A 27,543-nucleotide genomic window follows, 5' to 3' on the forward strand; every position below is an offset into this window, starting at 1 on the left:
CATGACCCGCGCCAAAATCAAGAGTTGAATGGTCAACCAACTGAGCCACCAGGCACCCCTGCAATATTTTCTTAAATGTTGAATAATTGTCAAAAAACCCTTAAAAATCCATTATTACTGACAAATAAACTAAACAACCTGATTCAAAATGGACAAGAGACTAGACATATCTCTAAAGCAGACATACTCATGTCCGTTAAGCACAAGAAAAGACACTCAACATCGCTAATCATTAAGGAAGCATAAATCAAAACCACAATGAGTTACCACCTTGCATCCATTAAAATAGCTACTATCTTTTTTAATTTATTTAATGCTAATTTATTTTTGAGAGAGAGAGAGAGAGAGAGAGAGAGAGAGAGAGAGAGAGAGACACAAAGCGTGAGCTGGGGAGGGGCAGAATCGGGAGCAGGCTCCCGGCTCCCAGCTGTTAGCACAGAGCCCCAGGCGGGGCTTGAACTCACAAACCATGAGATTATGACCTGAGCTGAAGTGGATACTTAACCAATTGGGCCACCCCAGGCGCCCCTCTTTTTAAAAATTAATCTAAGTTTTTGAAGTTTATTTATTTATTTTGAGAGAGAGAGAATCCCAAACAGGCTCCACACTGTCAGCGCAGAGGCCGACGTGGGGCTCGAACTCACAAACTGGGAGATCATGACCTGAGCCAAAATCAAGAGTCAGATGCTCAATCGACTGGGACACCCAGGGGCACCAAGATTTTAAGTAATCTCTACACCCAACATGGGGCTTGAACTCACAACCCCAAGATCAAGAGTCACACGCTTTTCCAAATGAGCTAGCCAGGTGCCATGCTCTACCTTTTTGGAAAAAAAAAAAAAAAAAAAAAGCAAAGACTAAGTGTTGGGGAGGACGTAGAGAAACCGGAGCGCCGTGACTGCTGGTGGGAACGTGAAGATGTGCAGCCACCGTGGAAAATAATTTCTCAGTCCCTCGAAAAATCAGAAGTGGGTTTAACATATGATCCAGTGACTCCATGTCTGGGCATTTACCCGAAGACTGAGCGCAGGCTCTCTGAGAGGAATCCGCACACCCACGTGGATAGCAGCATCGTTCAGAGAGGCCCAGATGTGGAAGCTGCCGGAGTGTCCATCGACAGATGAATGGGTGAGCAAAACAGTACAAACCATGCACAGAATATTACGCAGCCCGAAAAAAGGAAGGAGATTCTGACACGTGCTACAACTTGGATGAACCTTGAGGACATTGCAGGAAATGACATGAGTCAGTCACAGACAGACACTGACTCCACTCACATGAGGTCCCGAGAATGGTCAAATTCACAGAGACAGAAGAATGGCAGCGGCAGGGGCTGGTTTAGTGGGGACAGTGTTTCAGCTTTGCGGGGTGAAGAGAGTTCCAGAATTGGACAATGATGACGGTCCGCACGACAGTGTGAACGTACTTAATGCCAAGCAACTGGATATATGGTTTTCAAGTTTATTTTTTATTTTGAGTGAGAGAGAGAGAGAGCATTAGCAGCAGAAGGACAGAAAGAGAGAGAGAGAGAGAGAGAGAGAGAGAGAGAGAGAGAGAGAGACAGAGAGAGAGAGAATCCCAAGCAGGCTCCTTGCTGTCAGGGCAGAGCCCAATGTGGGGCTCGATCCTATAAACCATGAGAACATGACCTGACCCGAAATGAAGAGTGCGACCCTTAACCGACTGAGCCCCCCAGGCGCCCCTATTTATTCCAAAATACTTGTTAAAGCTCGAATGTGCAGATCGAGGTGTATGCACACGTAACGTGTGCGTGGTCATGTGTCTTATTATATGTCTGTAAGTTCATAGAAACTGCTGGAAAAGGGACCCCAAAGCGGGTCTTTTGGGAAAGAGGGGGAGGCCGGGGCGAGGGCGGGCAGGAAAGAGCACGATTCCAGTCCTGCTCTGTGTATTCAGGTGCCATCTGGCCTTTTCCAACCGCAGGTATTGGCATGTCCGTTGTATAATTAGGTTTTTTAAGTGTTTTAAGACCCAGGTGGCACCGAGCTAGAAGCCTCGTGGACTAATGACACAGTATTATCCCCAACCGGGAGACTATTTACTCTGCCCTACGGACGCGGAGTGACTGTCGTTCCTGCACGAGGGACGTGGAAGCAGAACCAGGTGTTAGAAAAGAGGGGGAGCTCATTCCTGCCTGTGAACCTGCACAGTTCATTCTCGCGTTGATTCACAGCTTAAAGCGAATCCAAAGGTAAGGTCTCCGGCTCTGAGGCAGGACTGTGGGCTGATGTCTCAGCCTCTGTGTGCCTCTCACCTGTCACCCTTAACAAGCCTGCCACCCGCCCACCCTCCATCCCCGGGGCCGGTCATTCAGCGGCGCAGATGGAGAGAAGTCTGCTTTTTGTAAAAGTGCCGGCCCACCGTGTTAGGGCGCAGAGGCTCACGGGGCGCGGGCAGGGCCCAGGGCCTCCCCCCACGGCCCGGCTGGAGGGACAGATCCTCAGGACACAGGGATTCAGGATGGACATGGGCTACACTCCATCCGGTCGTAAAAACTTAGTACAGCTCCCTCCTCAGTGAACTTTGTGGAATTATTCTCCCTTTGAAAGAAGAGACCTCAGCCAAGCATATTTTTTATGGCACACCTACCTCTTTGGGCTTATGTATTTATTTTATTTTTTTAAGATTATGTAGAAATCTTTTTTTTTAATGTTTATTTTTTTGAGAGAGAGAGAAAGAGACAGGGAAGGGGCAGAGAGAGAGGCAAGACACAGAATCAGAAGCAGTTTCCAGGCTCTCAGCTGGCAGCACAGAGCCTGATGCGGGGCTCGAAGTCACAAACTGTGAGATCATGACCTGAAGTTGGAACCTCCACTGACTGAGCCAGCCAGGCGCCCCTCTAACATTATTTTGAAGCCAGGTAAAGATTTCCAAGAGCTTGCTGAAGTCAAAAACAAGATACTTTTTTAAAAAGAGGAGACCCGCAGTCACGGTCCCACGCAGCGCTGAAGTCGCGAAGTAGAGTGGCAGCTGGGCGCCCAGGTGCCGAGATCTCATCCGGCCTGTGGGTCACCGCCGCCGGCCCAGGGCTGGTCCGGGAACCTGAACCCACCCCTTCGGGCTTCGGGAAGCAGAGAGGAGGGAGGTGACAGGGGTGACAGTGATATGGGCGCACAGGGAAGCCCCAGGCCTGGGTGCCTCAGGCTAGAGCCAGGATGAGGCAAGGGCCCAGCTCCCGAAGGACCCCTCGCTCGGAGCTACGGGGTGCGTCCGGGCCAGATGCAAACAGGATTTCCTGTGGCCCCGCCTGCACAGCTCACCGCCGGCCCCACAGGCTCGGGCTGGCGGCTCGCTGGTGTGACTCAGGGCAAAGACAGGGAATTTCCTAAAAATAAAACCCCTGAGATTATTCTGCAGGTAAATTTGGTGTTCGCGTTCCTTAGGGAACCAACATCCTAGAACAGAGAACACACAACCAGACTCTGAGCTGGGACAGTCGGCTACACTAAAAATAATACTTTACATTTAGCGTTTCAGTTTAAGGAAGGTACTTCCCTTTTATTGTGGCCTTTGATCCTCTGACAATCCCACAGCGCAGGTCCTGACCTCTAGAGAGACAAGGGTTTTCTCCTTTTTATCACGGGTGACAGCTTCAGCCCCTCGTGACACGCTGCTGGCACCGAGGATCGGGCTGGATGGCGCAGCGTGTGAATCTCTCCGCGCTGGGGGCACAAGTCTCCCGGGGACACTGTGTCAAGGGGAGGGGCAGAATGGGGACATACAGCGCGGGCCCTTTTGTATTAAGTGTGAAAAACCCGAGTCACCCAGCTCAGTGACCGGTATACAGTGGGCGCTCAACAAGTATGGCTCCTCCCATGTCCTACTCTCCAGCACCTGGGGACGGAAGGAAGCCCTTCCTAAGCCACACGGAGACAGGTGCCGACGCCCACTTCGGAAGGGCAGGCTGGCGGCTGCCTCTCTGGACGGGCCCCAGGACCGGAGCCCGGCCGCCTCCCGCCCAGCACCCAGAACTTTCTCCTTTCTCAAGGGGCCTGAGCTCCAGGGTCAAGCTTGGTTTCTGGAGCCCATGTCCTCCCTCGCCCTCCGGGGGCCACGCAGACCCCGGGAGCTCTCACAGCTACTGTCGTTGAGGCTGAGTGGGCCAGGTGGCACCGAAGTCCCTCCAAGTTTGACCTCCGGTGACCCCAGGCGCAGGAGGGGCCGTCCAGTCAGCTGGACGGGCCACGCTCAACTCTGATGCCCCCCGCTCCCACCCCAACTTCGGTTCCCAGGCTTGGTTTGCCTCCTGAACCTCCCGCCACCCCTTCCCCTGCCTCCCAGCTTCCTGAAGGAGGAGCAGCTGGAGAGAGGGTGGAGGTCCCGCCTATCAATGTGCCTGAGGCGCGGTCATTCCTGCTCCAGCCAGAAGAGGCCCCAGGGCTTAGACAAGGTGCCTCCTGCAGCCGGGCCCCAAACCCTTTCTGGGGGAAACTTCACTGGACACCTGAGCTCTGATAAAGGTTCCCCCAGAAAGGCTCTTTCCATTGCTGGCCATTCTAGACCCACCTTTTCCGGCTGCCCTACAGGCATGAAAATGCAGATTGTTTCCCTTCCTCTAGATCCCTGCAGAATTCCAGGGGGTTATTTGGAGCTGGGGTGGGGGCGCGGCTGGTAAAAACCCCAGTAACTTGGGAGAGTTCACAAATGCTCGCTAGTAATTTTTTCAGGTCAGTAACTTGTGACTTTGGTCTCTGGGTTTTCAGTCCGGGACATCTCTAAATTCATCCTACCCAACCCCAAGTGCCCTCTCCGGCTCCTGATACAGAATCTCCAGTTGACCGTGTGCTCAAGATGTGGCAATTGTCCCAAGGGCCTCTTGTCTCCCCCCCAACAGCTCCCAGCCACTGCCTCCCATTCCTGGGCCTCGAGCCTCCCGTCTGGGGCCTGCAGCAGGCCTTCTCAGGGCCTTTGAGCCAAGGACTGGGTCCCTCCTCCACGGCTCCCTGAGTCAGGTCCAGGCCTTGCCTCCCCAGCCTCACCTCCAACTCCCCCCTCAACTGGCCCCCTTGCTGTCCCTCCACGTGCTCCTGCCTCAGGGCCTTTGCATGTCCAGCTTCTCTTTCCTGGAATGCTAACAGACCTGCCTCACCCACACCCAAGTCTGCAGATTTCCAAGGCGGGCGGGTGGGAGGCGCCGGGCACGGCCCTGGGGCTGAGAGGGCTTCTGGGACACGCTGCGGAAGATGGCCCCTCGTTCCCTCCTGACCCTACTCTTCTCAGAACACGGGTCTCTCTTGTCTCTCCCCTAGCAGTCTCTTTATAGCTTCATCATTTCCCCAAATGTGTTACAGACCTGCACTTACAACAGTTACCTGCCCGGTCTCCTAGCGCGGGGTCGGCAAGCGGCGGCCCGAGGGCCCACTGCCCACTGCCGCCTGGGTCACAACCAGGACCGTCGCCTAACGTGTCTGCTGTTTTGGGGCCACAAGGCCGGTGAGGGGTTGCCACGAGGCTCTGTGACCCCATGTTTAAAACAGTTACCAGCGGCCTTTCCAGACGCTCGCTGACATCTGTTCTTGGCCAGAGCGGGGGCGGGAAGGAACAGGACGGAGGAAGGAAGCAAAAGCACCACGCCATGGCACGGCGTGGAGCCCGGGCCTGGGCCGCTGCCCCGGCCACAGCAGCACAGCTGGCAGTGGGGACAGGAGAGAGCAAGGAGAGAGCCAGGGGACGGAGCGGCTCCTGCTCAGGGACGCTAGACCTGCATGCCTGGGGGCTCTCCTCGGGGACAGGGTGCCGCTGGCGGGCCCAGGTTCCCTGCGTGTCCTCCTGGCAGCGGGGAGAGAAGGCCGCCAGCAGGCACGGCCGAGGTGCGGGCTGGAGGCGCCCTGGCGGCAGGGCCGGTCATGGAGGGGCTGGGAAGGGAGGGAGGGAGGACCGCAGGGAGAGCAGAGGCGGGGCCAGCCTCCTAGGTCCTCACTTGCACAACGCGGAAAGGAAGCGCGCTACAAAAATCCACTGCTACAGCGACTTCCTTGGGATCTTTTAATAGCACGTTAACGATGCACAACTCACACGAGAGGAGTTCACAGCCTCCTAAATCCCTGCCGGGCTGTGACAGACGTGCTCACTATCCGCTCACCCCTCGGGGGCGCATCGACAGCGAACGGGCGAGGCTGCCCGTGAACGCGATTTCGCCAACAGCGGAGGGGAAAGCAGTGGCGAAGGAAAACCACCAGCAGTTCGCTCAGTGCCATCTGTGGACAGGCAGGGTCAGGACCGCGGGGCCAGGGCGCAGGCGCGGGGGGCCGGCCCCGGGAGCAGGCTCCGCTGCTCCGACGACTGCGTTCTCGAAGCTGCGGCTCTAATCCGCGAGCACGAGCGGCGCCCTCACCTGGGCGGCCACGTCCTTGCCGCTCAGCGCCTCCACGATGGCGAGCGCGAACTCGAAGCTGGTCCCGGGCCCGCGGCTCGTGAGGATCAGGCCGTCCTTCTCCACGCGGTTCTCCGAGTAGCTGTACCGGCCTGGCGGGCGAGAGGGGCGGCGGTCACCTCCGAGCGGGCTCCGCGGGCCACCCGCCGCCTGCCCGCGAGCCGCGTCCCTGGTCCCACAGACGACGGTCTCACGCACGTTATTTTTTTTTATTTGGTGTAACCAACTGTGGGTATTTGACTTTATTTTTTTTATTTAAATAGTTTACTTTCTCCTGGACATTAAAAAAAAAACCCAGACCAAACCCACGAGGCGGCTGGCGAGCTCGGCCCAGCGTGGCGATATCGCAGGAGGTGCCACCGTGTGTGCGGCGGAGGGGAGAGGCGCTGGCAGCCGGCGGAACGGCACAGAGGACCACGGCGGCGCTGACGTCGTGTGAGGCGCCGCAGGGAAGGCCGCTCTCGCGCTTCCGTCATCGACAAAGGCTCGGGTCCGCCCTGTGCACTGAGGGAAGAGCCGCCCCGAAATGGGCCGCTTCGCAGCAGTGACCGCTTGGGGCTGAAGGCAGCGCACGAGCGGCGCCGGCAGGGACCCCCACCGCACCCCGCCTGGGGACGGGGCCTCCTACGGGACCTCGGCTGTCCTGTCCCCTCCGGGAGTCCCGGGAGTCCATCGCCCAGGGAGGAGGGCTCCTGTCCCAGGAGAGGAGACCGGAAGTGGACACCAGACGGACTTCGTCACAAACGGTCACACTTCCCATCTGTTCTCCCAGGGCCCCTCCCTCTGTCCTGAAGACCATTCATTCCCTCCCGAGAGGCCTGCGTCTCTGTGCCCGTTTCCAACAGCCTGTCAGTCCCACGGACCCCTGTCCCACGGACCCCTGTCCCACGGACTGCCTGCGTCACGCACACACTGCCTCAGAAACAAACTAGCCAAACAAAGGCAGAGCCAGGGAGGGGAGCCGTGTGGAGGGAGGAACAGCAGCCACGTCTCAGGAACCACTTCCCTTCTGCGTCCCCAACTGGCATCTGGGGGGAAAATACAGTAAAACAAGCACATCCTCCTCCCATATCCGAATTCGGGGAATGACCACAGGACACGTGGGCAAACCAGAGCCACGAAGCCGGGAATCCGCAGCGCCAGCTCGCCGCGGCCTCCCCCTGCGCACGGAGGTCACCAGCCCTCCCAGAGCCCGGCCGCCTGCCCCGCCCCTGCTGCCCAGAGAGCCGTCCCCCCGCCAGCGACGCCCCTCACAGCAGGCCTGGTGACAGCTCCCTAGATCAGGCCCCGCGGTGGCACTGGGGCAGACAGGACCCGCGCTGACAGCGCTGATGGACGGGAGAGCGGCCCGTCCGCGCTGGGCCCTCATCGGCTTGAAGGGGACCACGGAGCGGCTCCCAAGCACCAGGTGACAGAGGAGCGTCCCTGGTTCCCACAGCATCACCGCGTCCCGGCCCCGCCTTCCGCCCGTCCTTCCCTCCACTCTGCGCTCAGCGCCACAAGGAAGGTCCCCCTCCCGGAGTGCATGTCCGGGGCGTATCCAGCTCTGCCCAAGGGCCTGCCCCGGCCCCTTCCAGTACCCAGGGGGGCCTGCCCCGGCCCCCTCCGGCACCCAGGAGGACCTGCCCCGGCCCCCTCCGGCACCCAGGGGGGCCTGCCCCGGCCCCCTCCGGCACCCAGGGGGGCCTGCCCCGGCCCCCTCCGGCACCCAGGAGGGCCTGCTCTGCGCGGTGGCGGGCGCGTCCCGGGTCTGACCTGCGCCAAGACTGGACGGGAAGGAACCACAGTGGAGACGGAAAAGCACCTGCCATCCAGGTGGGACCCTGTGAGGCCGGGGCCACGGACGCCTTGGGGCGTGAGGCCGAGGACGGACACTGAGGTTGGTGGAGGGGGAGCCCGGCCCCAGAGATGGGGCGCTTCGCTGCGCACCGACGTGCCGGGGGTCTGCAGATGCTCTTGAGAACAACGGACAGACAGGAGCCCAAGAAGACCATTAAAGTAACCATTTCTTCACTTAAAAACTGAGAGGAGGGAAGACTATGTCCTTCTGACCGGAGTGCTTATGGGAGCAGGTTCCCCCTGACCCTCTCTGTGCACGCTGCGGACGAAGAGGACCAGAGACACCCAGGAGGGGGACAGCCTCGCTTCTCAGACGCTCTGAGGACCGACATTTGTAACATCCTCGTCCCGTGGGAGGACGGACTGCTGAGCCCGATGCCTCGGAATGTCCGTGGGCAGGAGCGTCACGGGAGAGGCCGCCTGAGCTCTGGCCCGAGCCCGGGCAAGGCGCCTGGCCTCCCGGGGCCGGTCCCCTCTCCCGGGAAGCCCCAGGCCCTGGCGGGGTTCCGTGCACATGACATGTGTGTGTGCCCCCGACAAATGCTGACGGTTAACATCTACTCGCCTCTGTTCTGAGTCCAGCTCCGCGCTCTGGAGGCACCGCAGGCCAACAGACACAACAGATCCAGCCGCAGATAAAGGAGGAACGTGGCCTCCTGGACGCCCCCGCCCAACATGTTGCAACTGCCAGAGGAAGCCTGATTCCGATCTCTCTGACTCCAGAACCTCTCCATCAGCCCCGGGCACGGTATATTTTTATGTTACCAAATGCCCAGGAGCCAGAGCCTTCTGCCAAAAAACATCCACTTTTCACAGATGGTTTAATCGACAACTTAGTATCTTTGTAGCAACTACAAAAACGTAGTAGGTGTTTGAGAAGATGCTTCCTTGGATCAACCTTGAGGATATTCTGAACGCCCAACACCAAGAGCAAACCCTGCTGTAGACAGATCGGAGGCAGTGATGCCACGTGGATCTGCTGTGGCACAGGGAGACTGCGCGTGCGTGCGTGGGCAGGGGCGGGGGGGGGGGGCGCACGTCCCGTTGCGTTCTGCCGGGAGCCTCGCGCTGCTCTAGAACGCAGTGTCTCTTCGTTAAAAGAAAACGCAACCCAGGGCGGCCGCGCCACACGACCTGGCCGCGGGAAGACGACGGAAGACACGTCACCGGCCTCCTTAGCGCAGGAGCTCAGAACGGGCGCCGAGCGCGGCTGAGACCCGGGACCAACCCCGACCGGGCACAGCCGTGTCTGAGTCCGCTGCCGCCATTACCGTTCCGTCCTCCGGTTTGCTCGCGGGCATCGGGCTGGCGACGCTGTCCCAGAGCCGGCCGCTCCGGGCCCCTGGGGGCTCAGTGCCCGCCGAACCCCCCCCACCCCCCGGCTTCTGACTGGGAAGTGCAGACGCTCCTGCCCTCATCGGCACTAGTGTGGCGTTCTCTTCCTCTCTGCAAGCCCCGGGGCCCCTGTCTCTCTGGGGCGTGTGCTCCAGGGACAGGTGGCAGGGGAGACGCCACCCGCCTGACGGGGTTGTGACTGTCAGGCTGAGAGGCAGGGCACGGCTCACAGGTGCACGTGCACACGCGGGGTTCCGCCGCGCCCCTAATTAACCTGCTCCAGGACTAACGTATTACTAACAATACTCCTCTCCGAATTACCCTGCGCTCCTTCTAGTTCTCAACTTGACGTGTGTGTCCTGTGTCCGCGAGCTGTCCTCCTGGAGGACGGAGGTGACGGCAGGGCCCGATCCAGGGCTCGAGGTCATGAACCGTGAGCTCAGGACCTGAGCTGAGATCAAGACTCCTACGTTTACCAATAAACTGTACCCAAAAAACAGCGATGCGTTTTGCAGACTGAGCCCCACGGCAGGCGTCTGTCACGGCCCCCGAGCAAGCGGCCCTGCAAAGGAGGAAATACTTGGCCTGGCCGCTCGCCGGCCTCCGGCCACGCGAGGGTACAATCTGGGGTTTAAAACGCAGGCTGCGGGGGCGCCTGGGGGGCTCAGTCAGCTGCGCATCCAACGCGGGATTCCTGCTCAGGTTGTGATCCCAAGGTCATGGGCCTGGGCCCCGTGTCGGGCCCCAAGCGGGGCACGGAGCCTGAGATTCTCTACCGCCCCGGCCCCCCAGCCCCCCGCCCCGCCCCGGCCTCCGCCCCGGCACCCGCCCCGGCCCCATTTCCACTCCGTCTCTAAGTAAGTAAATAACTAAGTAAGTGTTGCAGGACAATACACTCCGCAGACTCCAAGTGAATGAAACTATTAAACTACAGAGGACGGCGAGTCCGTGCGGAGAAAACCCCAGTCACGCAGGACGCGTCCTAACAGAGCAGGGAGAGGGTGAGGACACACGGGAAAAGGGTTTTTATTTCACCCCCTTTTGTACTGTTTGCACTTTTTACCACGGACAGAAATTGTTTTGATAAAAATAAATTAATAAAACCTAACAGTCCCGCTGCCATTTATGAAAGAAACACGTCACCCGAAATAACAGACCCGCCGCCCAGGAGAGAACAACGCCCACCTCCCTCTGGACTGCGGGCAAAGGGCACTTTCTGCAACCACGCTCATCCGGGACGCACCTGTCGGGGCGCAGGGGGGCGGGCACCCCCTCCCCACCGCCCGCCCCCCTGCGGCCGCTACACTCGCGCAGGAAGTGAGGCACACAGCGCCCCTCGCCCCGCGGAGAGGGTCTCTGCGTCAGGTTAGCAGGTGGGACGCAAAGCCGAATCCCAGCTGTCGGAGGCCTTTTCGCTCATTAAAATATAAGCACGGGGCGCCTGGGCGGCTCAGTCGGTTAAGCGTCTGACTCCTGATTTCAGCTCGGGCCGTGATCTCCCAGTTCATGGGTTTGAATCCCGTGTCGGGCTCTGCACTGCTGGTGTGGAGCCTGCTTGGGATTCTGTCTCTCCCTCTCTGCCCCTCTCCCGCTCACTCTCTCTCTCTCTCTCAAACTTAAAAAAAATTGTTTTTAAATAAAATATAAGCATATACTTACTCCCATTCATCATTTTGTCTTTAGCAAGCGGGTGTGTCGTAACTTTGCTTCCAAAACCTATTTCATGAGCCAGAAGAGCCGTAGGACCTGAAAAGATTAATAAAAACACTTACTTACTTAAGTATAGACATAAAAAACTCCTGGTTTAAAACCGCAACGGAAGTATTTTTCAAAGCCAGGAGGCTGTTACCTAAAATACCCTGATGATTCTGAAAGTGAACACTTTTTCGCACGAGACGTGCGGCCGTGTGTCACACACCCTCTCCTGAGCACACCCGGCAGCAGTGCGCAGACTCCAGTACCCGATCACCACTGGATCAGGGGGTCCGGAGCCGCCTCCAGACACACAGAGCGTGGTCCCTCATGGAACTGCAGGCAAGTGCGCCGGGGGGACAAGGACGGGAGGCCACCAAGGCCTCACTCTGAGCACCTGAGTCAGTCACACGTTGAAGGCAGCTGGTGCGCGCCAAACCTCTGGCCTTGACCCCTATTTACAGCCTCATTCCGGTTTTCTACTAGAAAGTGAGAACGAGCGCCCGCTCAGCCACCCAGCCCCGCGAGCACCCCGGGCGGACGGCCTGTTATCGGGACGAGGACACTGTCCAGCCCGCAAGGAAACGCGCCCGCGGAAGGCCCCGAAACCTGACGCCGGCGCCGGCCCTTCCGTGTCCGTGACCACGAACGCCCCCGCGCAGGTGTCCTTTCTGATCCTCAACATGTGCAGTTGCTAATGTGAGATTTTTGCTCCAAAGGAGTCACTGACAATGGTCAACTTCACTGAGAATCACTACCATATTTTGGATGTAACGTTCCTCAGGTAAGGACTGAAACAAAAATACTTTATGACTTTGTTATATTACCTTGAAACTTAAAAAAAAAGTATTCTACCTTTTCCTCTAAGCTTCACGTCACACCTAGAAACACATGCTGCAGAACAGCAGTAAGACCCTCAAAACAGGTTAGGACACGGGGCGCCTGGAGGCTCAGTCGGCTGAGCGTCCGACTTCAGCTCAGGTCAGGATCTCACGGTCCATGGATTCGAGCCCCGCGTTGGGCTCTGTGCTGACAGCTCAGAGCCCGGAGCTGCTTCGGATTCTGTCTCCCTCTCTCTGCCCCTCTCCCACGCGCACTCCATCTTTCTCTCTCTCTCTCAAAAATAAACATTAAAAAAATTAATTTTAAAAAGTAAAAAAAGAAACAACAGGTTAGGACGTGACGCGGAGGCTGAGACCGCAGGGCGGGGCCCGAGTGCTACAGCTCAGCCCCTGGCACCCTGCTCTCACTGACCTTTCGCTTTTCAACACGGATCCAAGGAAAAGGGGGCTGCGGACGACCCGGGAAGATCCACAAACACTACGGAATCACGGGAGCCTTCCACCTGACTCAGGCCGGCCCCAAACCAAAGTCCTCAAACAGACCTGACGTGTCTCCGCACTGTTCGGACAGCTCTGCACGGCAGCAAGCTTTAAGTCTGTAAAGACTGAATTAATTATCACTCAATTTTTATGTGAATGGACTCATCAATTACCCTTATTACTTTGTGAGATGTGAAGAGACAGATAATTACCTACGTGACCTTGTATTTTCTGAAAGCACACCTCCAGAGCTGACCGTACAGTGAGGAGAAGGATCGTTGGGTGCGTTAGGAATCTTTAGGCTGCTCCCTTCCGTTGATGAAACTGCTGCCTACAGTAGTGTTAGTAAATTCGCATTTCTGTAGGACCTTAGCGAGGCCTTGCTCACCCTGATAAGCCCATAATTACTGCTTTCTGGAGCTTAAGAATCCTGCCTGGAGAATTTGAGAAGAAATACTGAACTCCCGTTACTTGAAATGCTGGCACATGAAACCACTGCTGCGTGTGCGCAGGGGCCCGGCTCTGAGCAGGGAGCAGCGGCAGCCAAGACACGACGGCCAACAGCGCCACCGTGTGGTGACTCCCACGGCCGGCACCCCGTCTCCCCAGCTCCTCCACGCCCTGGAGCTCCAACCTAGACCTTCTCCCTCCAGCCCCCCCCCTCCGTGAATCTCATTTTACTTTCTTTTTTTTTAACTTTTTAAAATGGTTTTTTATTTTTGAGACAGAGAGAAACAGTGCTAGCAGGGGAGGGTCAGAGAGAGAGGGAGACACAGAATCTGAGGCAGGCTCCAGGCTCTGAGCGAGCTGTCAGCACAGAGCCCGACGCGGGGCTCGAACCCACGAACCGTGAGATCATGACCTGAGCTGAAGACCGACGCTTAACCGACTGAGCCCCCCAGGCGCCCCTTTACTTTCTCATCAAGATAGTCTGCCCTCCAGTCTGTGCCAAGCCCTCAATACTAGGGGCCAAGCCTGGGCCCCTGACCCGGACACTTTAGAACCACCTTCCCTTTCACCGCACTTCCTGCTCTCCGCAGAGCCAGAAGGGCGGGCAGCACAGGACAGTCAACCACACACGCGCCACGCCGCGTCAGAGCTCTTTCTGTCTAACAGCGATTTAATGGTTCTCAAGTCTACGCTCCTCTGCGTGTGGCCAACCCTCCAGCCACCTCAGTGATACAGAAGGACAAACCGACAGGCGGCTCTTCCGCTCAGCAGACTCAGAAGGGAACGAATCGGGCCCAACCCCGTCCTTGGGTTAGAGAACCTACGAGGGAGGCCGTGGCCAGGGCTGCGAGCGGCCGCCCCAAGGCCCGGCCCGTCGAGGGGGACCTGGGACTCGCACGCAGGGACAGGTGCGTGCGCGGGCGGCAGGGGCCACAGGGACCCCCCGAAGGCAGGTCCAGGGGCTGGGGCGGACCAGAGCCCACGGACAGGGCCCGCCCGGGGAGCCGCCTCTGCGGTCCCGCCCAGGCTCCAACGCTCGGGTCTCGGGAGCCCCTGAGCTCTTACGTGAGTTACATCGATCTGTAACTGCCACGTCAGAAATGGAAACCGGGACATTTTTATGACACAAGAATGAGCACACGTGCCCCAGCGGTGGCATCGCGACACTCTCACGAGCACCTCAAGGAAGAGGGCAAATAACACCACTATCTCTGCAAGAGCTCTGACAAGGTCTGCCGTCCTGCAGAGTCCCCAGGGTCCCCGTCGTACAGCTTCCTAACAGGTCCACGGCGCTGCACAAAACACCATGTCACTTCATCAAAACACCCGTCTATTCGCTGATTTACTTGCTCTTTTGACAAACGTTTCATAAAGGCCTGTGACAAGGAATAACGCAAGACGGCAGAATATCCTGGCACTGGAGAATTAAGAATGGATTTCATGGGGGGTGGGGGGCTGTCGGGTAAGTGTCGACTTCAGCTCAGGTCATGATCTCACGGTTCGTGGGTTTGAGCCCTGCGTCGGGTCCTGCTCTGACAACTCAGAGCCTGGAGCCTGCTTCAGACTCTGTGTCTCCCCCCCTCCTTCTCTCTCTGCCCCTCCCCCACTCACTCTCTCTCAAAATTAAAAAAAAAATGGATTTCACAGTACTTCCAGAAAACAAAGTATTACTAACTTACTAACTCTCAAAGATGCGGGGACCTCCAGGAAGCACCAACAACTGTCCTCTATCTTACGTGACAGCAGGCACAGTGCCTGAGACCGAACGCTCCACACGGAGGGCCAGGCGGGAAGCACCCGCGCCCCGAATCAGCGGGGCAGGCGCAGGACGGGGCGGTCCTGTTGACAGCCGACTGATTCTTGCTGACTGGGTGCTGGCAGACCTACTTCCTGGCACAGAGATTTGCTGTCACAAGCTGTTTACTGAATCCCAGAGGTCAACCAAAGACGGAAAACGTCAAGTGTCACAGAACGCAGACCAAAAAAGCACAGAGAAGCAGAAAAGAGAACCGTACTCATTTCTGAAATGACACCGACTTCGCGTCGCCCAAACTAAACATGCCCGCGCCGCGGCCCCGCGCGCTCTGTGAAGGGACGGACGCGTGCGGAACAAAATCTTCTAATTAACGACTAGCCCGTCAGGTAGTTTGGGAAGAACTGCGGCGACACCCTGTAACGCGGGGCGCTTCTGCGCGTTACCTGCACAGATGGCAGCAATGAGGCCCTTCCTCTTCTCCTGCTCCTTCAGGATCTCCTTCACGGCGGCAGACTGTGCAAAGAAGCCCAGACATGTCAGTCATCATCAGGCCGCAGCCGGCCACCGGCAGACACAGAGGGAGACTCCACTTCCAGTTTAAAACACAAGATCTGGGGCGCCTGGGGGCTCAGTCGGTTGAGCGTCTGACTTTGGCTCAAGTCATGATCTCATGGTTCATGGGTTCGAGCCCCGTGTCGGGCTCTGTGCTGACCGCTAGCTCAGAGCCTGGAGCCTGTCTTCAGATCCTGTGCCTCCTTCTCTCTCTGACCCTCCTCTTCTCATGCTGTCTCTCTCTCTCTCTCTCAAAAATAAATTAAAACATTAAAAAATTTTGAAAAAAAAACACAAGATCTCCCATCAATTTTTTTTTTTTTTTCAGAGAACACAATAATGATCTTTATTTGCCTGTTGTGGGGAGGACTTTTTAAAGCTTTTTACCTGAGACATTCTCATCAAAAACCGTAATGTGCATTTTCCCCCAGGAGCTTCTTCAAAATGAGAAAAATGTTTATTTTTTCCAGATTTTAAATAGTTAAACTGATAAAGTTCCGGACACATTTTACAGTTCGTCTTGGGGGGTCGTGCATCTAATGGTACGGCTCAAGTTCTCAGGATTTAGCCAGTGTAGACGAAGATCACAGGACAAACGAGGGCCGACGCCGGACTGCAGGGGTCACAGCGATAAGCCACTAACGTAACTCACTAGGACCTAGTCACAGAACAGGACTGTGGTTCTCTCGTTTCCTTGGCAACCATCTAGCACAGGAAGTATTTCTTCAGCATCAAAGGGCATATACCACACCTGGAAACCTTTTGAAATGCGAATGTTAAGTCTTTCCCTGTTTTTCAAGACCTGGACACTTCGGAGGAGCAAGTGAGGATTCTGGTGCGAGTCTGCCAGTTTGGGTTTTCACGGGACGGCACGTGTGGGCCCGCGCCGGTCTCAGTGCGGCGCACTGCGGGGCAGGATGCAAGGTCTCCTCGCTGCTGCACGGTGTGTCTTATCCCCGGCTAAGGTGGGATCCGCCAGGCCCCCGCTGTGAAGCTACCATTCTTCCCTCTGTATGTAGCGCTCTCCTGGGAGAGGTACTTTGGGGCTATGTGAACGCCGCAGACTGGAGGCGACTGCAGGAAGCGGCACAACTAAAGGCAGGGCGGGGTCCTGGATTAGACCCGTGGGGGCTGCGGAGCTCTCGTGGTGGCTGTCGGGGGGACGCGATGACGGCGTCCTCGCGAGAGAAGCCGCCCCGTCAATTTTCTAGTATCTTGAAATCATTAACAGAACAAGTCTCAAACTCCTACTGCTTCTCCACTGTTACACCCGATCGAGGCATCTGTTACGAGGGACGGGCGTCCTTTCCTTAAAAGTGTTTGAAGATGGGACGGGAAAAGCGGTCTCCCTCGGGTGCTTGGACCCCTGCTGCTCGGCGCCCCCGGGGGGGGAAAAGCCGGAAGAGGGCAGCCACATGGCACCTGGGCTGTTCCCGGGGGGGCAGAGCCAGGAACAGGGTCCAGCAGGGTCCCAAATGTCTCTGACACGACCTGCCTTCAGTCCCTGGACCCCCTCCCCCCTTCTGGCAGGTGGCCTCTTACAGAAGAGACTTCGATGAAGAAGCAGGGTCTCCTCTGACGCCACTTTCACCCCAGCTGGCAGCTCCAGGCTCCGCAGCCCCCCGCCCGCACCCCGGTGTTGAGCGGCCAGCCAGTCCCCTAGCTGTCTACGCTTAAACCTCCATGAGACACACAATTAGGTTCATTTTCCTACTGGGGGTGGGGGGAGGCTTCCGTTCCGACTGTACTCACAGAATCTGCACCCAAACAAGTGCCCCAATTCCGCACCCGCACGGGAAACGTCAGTAGGGACGTTTTTCCTAATGAAGCCGAACACCATTTTGTTCATTTCCCCTGTTTCGAGTTGACCCCCAGCCTTCTTCCTGAAATATTTTAGTAACAACAAAACGCACAGAACACAGGCATGGGCCCAAATACTTCCGTTGTGCGGTTTTTACCTCCGATAAATTCTGTGCGCCCAGGTTACCTCCCGGCAGCACCACCACGTCGTAAGGTCCCTGCAGTTTAAAAACAAAACAAAAAAAGCAAAACCTTTTCATCTGAGATGTGCAATGGAGTGATAGGCCAAAAACATTTTCAAATTTTAAATGTGGGTCATGGCAAAAAACATAGCACGGAAAAAAAAAACACAGCAAAAAAGTTTGGCTCAGCTAAATCAATTGCCGTACGTATCTCTACGATGAAACGTTGTTATAACTCGCAGAAAATCTGAAGAGTGACAGGAAAGGATGTCTGTGTTGCAGGATCAGAGGTGCGATCATCTCATTCTTGTAAAAAGGGAGGAAAAGGGGGGGGCGCCTGGCCGGCTCCGTCGGCGGAGTGGGGGCCCCGGGCTGAGCGTAGAGCTTACTTAAAACAGATGTAGACACGTGTGTGTGTGTCCCCGACACACAGGAGACAGCTCGGCGGCTGATGGGGCGTGACGTGGGACGCTGGGGAGAGGACCACGAGAACGGGGACATTTCACACTGTGGCTCTCGGTAGGTGCACACTGTCCAGGAGGTAGTTTTTCAACAATAACGTGCACAGTAATAAAAATAGTTAAAGGAACAATTTTAAGTAAAAGGCACAGAAAGAAGTTCTTTACCCCTACAAGAGCTGGAACTTAGGGGAGAAAAATGGTACGGTGCCTTAGTATCCCAAACACCTAATCGGCTGATTCCAAACCTGATTCCACTCACGAAGTGGAATGTGGGGTAACAACACATTAAGATGTTTAAAAAGATTTTTAAAAATGTAGCCAAGAGCAATTTATAAAGTGAAAACGCAGCACCTGCTCAGTGCAACACCAACTACTCAGGGTCGCTCTCCCAAAGTACGAACAGTCTGCTGCTGTTTCCAAACCAAGAGAAACTACCGACCAAACCAAGTGTGTGAAGGGCAGAACCGAGAGTCTGAACAAGCGGACGCAGAAGGAACCACGGCTCTAAAGCCCGGGCGCCACGGGACGAAGGGGACGGAGGAGAGCGAGCGGTTACTTCTGCTCGGCTCCTGGAAGCATGTGATTTAGACTGTTTCCACCACTTTTACATAAATACCAACATTCCCACTACACGATCTGGCCCTGAAATACGTGAATTTATCAGGAAGGAACACACTTCTCTGTGTGTCTGAGCCTGGGAAATCACGCTCTGGGCTCCTCCGCGGGGCGCAGCGGCCGTCCGCGAGCTGCCTCCACTTTTTCTGGAACATCTACGCCCCAAGAGCACAGGGCCCACACCCCTATCACACTGGCCAGGAAGCAGTGAACTACATGACAGGGTGTGTGACGCCATCTACGCACGTGGGGGTGAGCCTGCTTCTGCGGGGAGGGGCCGCGGCTCCGGCAGGCTCCCCCGTGGGAGCTGCCGTCGAAGGCAGCCGTCAGGTAACGGCACGACGGACAAGGGTCCTTCCTGCTCCCCGACTCCCGCCGCTCGTCACTGCAAGCTGTCCCACACAGAATGAGTCACACCACCGAGTCTGGGACACCGGAGATGGAAAGGCAAAGAGCAGCTTTCAAATAAAGGATATAAACTAAGGGGCACCGGCGGGGGCGCTCAGTCGGTTGTGCATCCAACCGGCTTTGGCTCAGGTCACGATCTCAGGGTTCACGGGCCTGAGCCCCGCGTCGGGCTCTGAGCTGTCAGCTCGGAGCCTGGAGCCTGCTTCCGATTCTGTGTCTCCCTCTCTCTCTGACCCGCCTCTGCAGACACCCTGTCTCTATCTCTCAAAAATAAACATTAAAATATTTTAATAAACATGAAACAAAAGAAAAAGAAACGAGCAGGAAACGTGGCAGCTGACTCCCTCCATCAGGTACGATGTTAGAACAGGAGGCGGAGCTGCCGGCGAGGTCAGCAGAGCCCCAAGGGAGGCCCCGCACCGCGCAGCCAGCAGCCAGTCCCGCAGACACACAACCGCAGCGCCCTCCGCGTCCCAGGGCTTACTACAGCGGGAAGGACATCCGTGCGAAGTAACTTTCTGAAAACAAGTCTGTGCTCACAGCCTCCGATGTAATCAAAAGACACTGCAAGACACTGACAAAGGCAGCCCAGGAAGGAGCAGTTCCGGGTGCGGAGAACAAACCTCTTTTTTTGCGTCCTCCAGACTGGCATCCGGGCAAATGAGAACATCTCGGCTGCACTGCACTGGCTCCTTCCCAGCCAGCCCCGCAATGGTGACTTTAATCTAGGAGAAAGACATCATCACATCTGACCCTGAAACATAAGTCTAGAGTAACATTTTCGCAGCTGCTGTGTTTTAAAATAACTTGGCAGGAAACACTGTGACAAAACGAGGCTGCGCTGCAGCTGCTAAGTTAGCGAGCGAGATGGACTTCCAACCGGCCCTGTCCCCGTTCGCCTGAGACAGTCCTGATTCACAGACGCTGTCCCGCGACCCCGTCTAGTTAGTGTCCTTTCTCCCACCAGGGTTCTGGTGCGGATGGTAATTACATGATCATCCTGGTATCAATCCATCTTGCAAAGTGACTGCTGTCATTTAAATGTCACAGTAGGGGCGCCTGGGTGGCGCAGTCGGTTAAGCGGCCGGCTTCAGCTCAGGTCATGATCTCACGGTTCATGAGTTCAAGCCCCGCGTCGGGCTCTGTGCTGACAGCTCAGAGCCTGGAGCCTGCTTCAGATTCTGTGTCTCCTTCTCTCTCTGACCCTCCCCTGCTCACACTATCTCTGTCTCTCAAAAATAAATAAAAATCATTAAAAAATTAAATGTCACAGTAGTTTAAGACAGAGGACAAGTTAAAACAATGAAATTCTACTTTAGCTTGCAAAAATTTACGAGGTTGACCTAAGCAAGAGCTGGCATAGTGGAAAAGCGGGGATTTTCCTACACGGCCGGCAGGCCCACACGATGGTACTTTGGGGCGCTGGCAAAAGCCGGTAAGGTTACCATGGGCTGTCCTCTGGCCTAGCCATTCCACTCTCCATCAGAACACCAGTTTGCGTACGGAAACCTGGGGGAGAATATCACTGCACTGAAATGCTGTGACGGCGGCGCGTTCACACAGCAGAACGCTAAGTAGCAACTTTAAATAAACAAACTGTATCTGTGTGTCGTCTTCATTTATGGGAACCAGAGAAAGGAAGGGTTAACAGACTCCGGGGCCAGACTGCTAGGGCCTGAGTCCCGGCTCTTCTCCTTACTAAGTCTACAACGTGGACACCCCTGTGCCTCAGTTTCTCCAACTGTACAATGAGGCTGGCGATAACTCACAGGGTTGTCGGAAGAGTTCAAGTTTATGTGAAGTACTTAGAATGACCCCAGTAAATAAATTAATACATCAATAAATGCCTTTTAAGTACTCACTATGGATGGAGAGAGAGACAGAGAGAGGTGCAAAATGCAACCGCAGTTTGCTGCTCCTCTGAAGATGTGCATGGAATGCACACACATCGATGAGAGGACAGAGCTACCTCTGGGGCCAGAAGAAGGGAAATAGTAGCATTGGGAAAATCTACAAAGAGGGCTGGGTAATGCTTTATTTCCTTTAAGCATCTGTTCCTCCGGGGGCGCCTGGGTGGTTCAGTCAGTCGAGAGTCTGACTCTTGATTTCAGCTCAGGTCATGATCTCACGGTTTGTGGGTTCAATGCCCCACACTGGGCTTTGCGCTGACAGCACATGGAGGCTGTTTGGAATTCTCTCTCTCCTCCCTCCCTCCCTGCTTGCAACATGCACTTTCTCGCTCTCTCTCTCTCTCAAAATAAATAAACCAAAAAATTTTTTAAAGCATCTATTCCTCAGAAGTGGGTCTAATACAACAAAATACTAACAAGTATTAAATGTGGACAGTGAATACACAGGTAATTATTATTAAACAGTCATCTGTATTTCTGTTGGAAATATTTCATAAAGGACACTGAATATTTTATTCAAAATGACTTTAAAACCCAAAAATTTTGAAAAGGGGGAAGGCTAGAGGACATTAGGGGACTTACTCCAGCTCGCCTCATGACGTCGACAGGAATGACTGTCTCCATCTCCTCTGCTCCTTTGGCCAGGATGACCAGAGCTCTTTTCGCAGACATTTTTATGTCGTACTTTTTAAAAAGACGTAATTAAAAGAAGAAAAAGAATTAAAAAAACTTCCACTGCAACCCTAAAACAGCCAAAAACTTTAAGCTTAGTATTAAGCAGAGTAGCCAAGGAAACAGTTCTGATAAACATAGTAGGTTAATAGCAGTTTACACAGAATTTCAACGGCTGGATTTTTGAGAGAACACAGTATGGTTGCTAACACGTGTTAGTACTGTATGGATTTCCTTCACCATATTAAAAAAAATCCAATATACAGTAACACATCACCCTTGCATTTTTTTTTTGTTAGTACTATTTCAGAGAAACGACTAAACTTAATTTCATGGGCAAAAAATTGCACACAGTCTTTAGCAACTAGCCGGTGAGATTTTTGGAGGGGATTTTTTTTTTTAGGTTCCAATAACTGTACAAAATATTCTGTAAAGTTAACAGTGTTAAATATTTTATCACACTTTTTGATGACGTGGAAAGATGGGAATCCCCACTACACTCAACCCAACTGGACTTTCTTTGCACTTGGGCTTCTCGTTGTAAACGGCAGCTGCCAAGCGAGGGGTGGACGGTTTATAGCCTGTTCTTTCTCTGCAGTTTGTGGTCCATGCAAATCAGAAGCTAAGAAAAGCACTTCCACAAACACCGCCTTGGCCAGGTCCAAACTGCTGGGCGCCCTGCACACACGCCTGGAGCGTCCCCGGCCGCCCCGTGCGCTCCTGGCCGAAGGCCGTCCGCTCCGCAGGCGCGGCAGGACCTCGTCCCTCGAGTCCCCTTCCGGGGCCCGCGCCGGGATGCCCGTGGCCCCCTCGCTCCCCTCAGCGCTCCCCAGACCCCGACCTGAATCTCAACTCGGCCCAACTCCGCGCCGGGGACGACCGAACAGAACCAGAACGGGACTAAACGGGTCGCACGCAAACACGTACGCACGTCGCCGGGGTTCAGGCCCTCGTCTCCGCACTGCGCAGACGCACGCCGCCCCGCCCCCCGGCTCACGTCCTGCCCCGCCTCCCCGGTACTGCGCAGACGCCCGCCGCGCAGACTCCTCCACGTCTCTCCTCCGCCCCCACCCAGCCCTATGATGCGCAGTCGCACGGCGCCCGGCTTCTCATTCTGCCCCGCCCCCCGCTACTGCGCAGACGCCCGCCGCCCGACCCCACTTCCTCCTCAACGCTGAGCTGCCTGGACTCGCGCTGCTCGTTCCCTTACGTCACATCCGGCCGAGCCCACCTTGGACCGCTGCAGGGTGCGGGCCGACTTTCCGCGTCCTGGCTCTGCGTCTACGGACCTTCTCCAGTCGGACCTCCCAGCGCCCCGAGAATCCCGTGCGCTCGCGCGTGCTCACGAAATCTCCCCCGCCCCGAGTGACGCGGTCCGGCCTGCCCCCGGTGGCCGCCGGAATTAACTCGCTTTTCCCCACGGGCCGGAGGCGAGGGGTCCGCTCGGGAGCTTGGCGGTTTGCTTTAAACGTTCGTTTTCCTGGAGTGGAGTTGTACTTCCACGGGCACTCGGTCTTCTGTTCTTGGAGCTCCCGCCCGTGTCCCCCCCCCCCATTCCCAACCTTGTCTCCCCAGGTCGGGCTGCCTGTTGTCAACTGCTTGCGACTTCGCATTTATAAGCATGCGTTAATTTCACCTGTGTGAGTTTCTCAAAGTTCTTTTTTTCCCAAACATCCCAGTGCGCAGCACTGCTGAGCGCAGTGATCTGACCAGCACATTATTGAATACTGATCCTTTTTTTTTTTTTTTTAAGTTTTTATTTTGAGAGAGAATCCCAAGGAGTCTCTGCACGGTCAGGCAGAGGCCTGGGCGGGACTCGAACTCGTAAACCATGGGATTATGACAAGAACCTGACCTAAGAGACAGATGCTTCACTGACAGCCACCCAGGCGCCCCTGAATGCTGATAGTTTAACCCATTTCAAAAACGAGGTCGATAAAAGTTACATTGAGCAGATGGACTCCCAACGTTGTCCCTGTCCAGTTCCATCCTCTCTGCTGCCTGGAGGTGATGTTATATCAGTTTCTTGGGCATCTTTCCAGTGTTTCTTTATGCGACCATAAGCAAATACGCTGTTTTACTTCTCAGAAATGTAGCAGATTGTTCTGTCCTTTATCGCGCACTGCCACCAGCTTATTAAATTAATCTGTTGGAGATGTTTCCTTATCAAAAAGAACTTCCTTTTTTTTTTTCCAGCTAGTTTGCCATTGTGCATGTCCCATGGTTTATTTGCCAATGTTTTACTGATAAGACTTAGGTTATTTCCAGTTTTTTGTACCGATAGCGCTGCACTGAATAACCTTATTCAGATGTCCTACTTGTATAGGTAAAACCAGAGAGTAAGTTCCCAGAAGTGGTAAATACACTGGAGACACTCCATGCAAGGGGAGTGAGTCACTTAGCCCTCTCACCAGTATTATGTGAGATCAAACAGTATGTTAAGTATGTCAGGTTTTTGAAGTTTCAGTTTAAATATTAAAAGCATGTTTATTTTCAAGAAATAACTTATATTCCTTGGTTAGTTTACAAAGCACTTGAATATATTTCATGAGATTCTACAGTGGTGGTGAGAGTGGTTTTCATTTAATTTTAAGGATTATAGGGGCGCCTGGGTGGCTCCAGTGGTTAAGCGTCCAACTTCAGCTCAGGTCCTGTTCTCACGGTCAGCGAGTTCGAGCCCCCTGTCAGGCTCTGTGCTGACAGCTAAAAGAAGCCGGGAGCCTGCTTCTGATTCTGTATCTCCCTCTCTCTCTGCCCCTCCCCAGCTCACGCTCTGTCTCTCTCACTCTCAAAAATGAATAAATGTTTAAAAAAATATTTTTAATTTTTAAGAATTGTTAATAGATTTATTCACGCAACACTGCCTTGTGCAAACGTTTGTAAGTGTCTTTAGTCACTTGGCATTCTAAGAAGACGTTTTGGGAGTCCTGCAATGACTTCATCTTTGGCTATTTGCCCAGGAAGCCGGCAAAAGCCGCCCCCTTTTAGTTTTGAGGATGGTGGGGAGAGAGAGGCAAGCGGTCAGAGGCGTGTTGAAAAGGAGGGCTTTTAGGTCGTTGGAGGAAGACCCAAGAGAAGACAGGCTAATGCGTTCCAGTCACCGTAGTAAACTCTTGTAAGGAGACAACCTGCTGGTGACTTGCTGCAGCACGAGATAGGACAGAAAACCGGCAAGGCAGATGGTTTTTAGTTAAAGGGAAAGAGAATGAACCTGACCGAACACTCCTGAGACGTCTGCATCCCCATCAGGACCCGAACTGAACCTGAGCCAGCATCAGTTTTATCAAATGAATACATCGCACACAGTGTGCACAACTATGGCATTACTTACGGTAGACTGGATGATCTTTGAGAAATGGTCACGCTTTCCTCTTTCATCTGCATGAGTGGCGGTACTCCCTGCCCCTTGACTTTGCGTTTGCCCTCTTTTTAGCTAATAGAATGTTAACAGACGAGGCCCGATCAAAGTTTTGAAAAGCAGTGACCTGTGGATCAGGCATGCTGTCCTATAGTTTAGCTTTGCCACGGGAAGAGCTTCCCTCCTGGGCCGCCGCCGCCCTTTCAACCTGGGTTTCAGAATGAACTCAGGTGACGCAGAGCCGCCTCCGCCAACCTATACCTGTACCCGAAAGAGTCACCGGAGCCAGATCGATACCCAATAGCTCAGGTCTGTTACTACCTCCGTGGTTCAGCGACACAGCTTTAAAAGGCTCATAGTGAAAAACAGCCGTCTTCTGACTCAGTCCTTCCTACCCCTGACCCCTGCTTTCTAGAGGCAAATATTTTCAACTCCTTAAATTATTTCTTCTAGTTATTTCAATACCGGTGACCCTTGAACAGCATGGGCTTGAACTGCATAGGTCTGCTCATGCACAGATTTTTTTCAGTGAGCACAATTCAGCGCTCCAAACATTTTCTCTTATGATTTTCTTGACATTTTCTATTCTCTAGCTTACTTTATTACAAGAATACAGTATATTTAAATACAACAAAGTATGTGTTAATAGCCTATATTATTGGTTAGACTTCATCAACAGTAGGCTATTAATAGTTAAGTTTTGAGGGGTCAAAAGTTACGTGTAGATTTCTGACAGCACGAGAGGGTGGGGTGTGTTGATGCCCCTAACCCTTGTATTATTCCAAAAGCCAACTGTATTTTTAAATAAGATGCTAATACTGTCGTTTCTCCTTATTGGTTTTAGACTTTACATATTGACTTCCTGGAAAACGTACTTTCCATTTCACAGATGCAGAAGTTGAGGGTCCGGAGGGGTGAAATGAGTATAAAAGGCCCTGCCAGATCTTGGTCAACTTTTGCTACCAGATTTCACACTCTGCTCACCATAAACTCTATCAGTACTACTTAATGAGTCCATAACACTCATGGCACTCAACTTTCTAGTTCATACCTATTTATCTTCACACATTTGCAGAATAAAGCAGCAAGAATTAAACTATTCACACACAAAAATACTGCTCTATCACTGGTAGCGAAGACCCCTCCTAGTTCAGTCCTTTATTTCCAGGCAGAAAAACCTCATTCTATTCACTCTTTTATTCCATAATCGACACGTCTTGATGCATAAATACAAACTAGAAGATTGGCTGTTTTCAAGGAGCTTAAAATCAGTTTCTAACAGCAGTTGCCACATTTAATTAAAAGATATTGTTCTGCCTTGCTGAGCTCAAAATCCAACAATGGAGAAATGATGTTGATAGTGACGGAGTTCAGGACCTGCTACCTCCAAATATGTCACTTTGGCACATTGATTGTTGAGTTAAAGGCATTATTTTTTTAAAAACTTTTTTCTGGGTGCCTGGGTGGCTCGGTGGGTTAAGCATCTGGCTTCAGCTCAGGTTATGATCTCACAGTTCGTGGGTTCGAGCCCCATGTCGGGCTCTGTGTTGACAGCTAGCTCAGAACTTGGAGCCTGCTTTGGATTCTGTGTGCCTCTCTTGCTCTGACCCTCCCCTGTTCGTGCTGTCTCTCTCTATCAAAAATAAATAAAAAACATTTTTAAAAAACCTTTTTTCTTTTGAGAGGGAGAGAGAGAGTGCTGGAAGACAAGCAGGGGAGGGGCAGAGGAGAAGAAGAGAGAATTCCAAGCAGGCTCCAGTGTCAGTTTAATCCCACAAACCACGAAACCATGACATGAGCCAAAATCAAGAGTCAGACACTTAACTGAACCACCCAGGTGCACCGGGTTACAGGCCTTGTTTTTAAACAACAGGTGCAAGAAAGGTGCTCAGCTTCCCAGTTTTTCATCCCGAAAGCAGACGGTGAAACTAAGGTGAGCACTGTCCTCCCAGCACCAGGAGGAAAGAAACATCACCAGAGCGGAACTTGAGTCTGGAAGAATTTGCGCACAGAGACCTGAAAATAACTCTTCCTCTAGTCTCCCTGTTTTATTTTCACCACTTTCCACAATTGCCACTTTGTTCCACCCCGTATACAAACATTTAGCTGTTGCCACTTCTTTGTGTCATTTTCTTTTTTTCTAATTTTTTAAAAACTTTTATTCAGTTTTGAGAGACAGAGCGTGTGAACAGGGGAGGGGCAAAGAGACGGGAAGACAGAATCCCAAGCAGGCTCCAGGCTCTGAGCTGTCAGCACAGAGCCCGACGTGGGGCTCAATTTCACAAACGTGACTATGACTTGAGCAGATGTCAGCCACTTAACTGAGTCACCCAGGTGCCCAGGTGTCGTTTTCTTATGAAAGCTTCTGGGTCATGTAAAACTTACATTAAATAAATTCGTTTACTTTTGTCCTGTTTAACCTTTGTTGTCAATTTAATTCTCAGGCTCTGCCAGAGACCCTAAGGAGGGAAAACTTTCCCCTGCCCAACATTAACAATGACCACCAGTGGCCCCTCTGATCCTGATACCAAAAAAAAAAAAAGAACAACCCTCCCCCAAATTAGGCCGAGCACCCTAAATAGCAAAGAAACTGCGGCCAGGTTGTTTTTTCATGCCTCACTTATATTTCACATCTCGTCTCAGTAAATGTTCATTTCCTATTAATGTGAATCTATCTTTTATCTCATTGATAGTGCCTCTTCAGCATTTTGCCTTTTGTTTACTTATTATCTGTGTCCCTCTGATCCTGTGAACTCCATAGGACCTTCCTGTCTTGGTCACTGCTGACTCCATAGCG

General features: G+C 53.9%; 1 protein-coding gene across 4 annotated transcripts in view; it reads right to left on the reverse strand.

Annotated features, from left to right (window-relative positions):
• Positions 1-22,711, reverse strand: part of PARK7 (Parkinsonism associated deglycase) — a 37,819-nt gene extending 15,108 nt beyond the window's left edge. The window contains exons 1-7 of one of the 4 annotated variants that reach the window (XM_029949733.1): positions 22,620-22,711; positions 21,299-21,400; positions 19,430-19,531; positions 17,299-17,358; positions 15,232-15,301; positions 11,228-11,314; positions 5,993-6,486 (exon numbers count right to left, since the gene is read on the reverse strand). In XM_029949733.1, coding sequence (XP_029805593.1) covers positions 6,326-6,486; positions 11,228-11,314; positions 15,232-15,301; positions 17,299-17,358; positions 19,430-19,531; positions 21,299-21,388 — 570 coding nt within the window. In that variant the 5' untranslated portion in view covers positions 21,389-21,400; positions 22,620-22,711 and the 3' untranslated portion in view covers positions 5,993-6,325. Of the gene's footprint in view, positions 1-5,992; positions 6,487-11,227; positions 11,315-15,231; positions 15,302-17,298; positions 17,359-19,429; positions 19,532-21,298; positions 21,401-22,229; positions 22,380-22,619 lie in introns of those variants that run through there. The other 3 variants (XM_029949734.1, XM_029949732.1, XM_029949735.1) reach the window with 3 other exon arrangements.
• Between the last annotated feature and the right edge of the window lie 4,832 nt (positions 22,712-27,543).

Source organism: Suricata suricatta, chromosome 8 (genome assembly GCF_006229205.1).
Source record: "Suricata suricatta isolate VVHF042 chromosome 8, meerkat_22Aug2017_6uvM2_HiC, whole genome shotgun sequence".
Taxonomy (NCBI): domain Eukaryota; kingdom Metazoa; phylum Chordata; class Mammalia; order Carnivora; family Herpestidae; genus Suricata; species Suricata suricatta.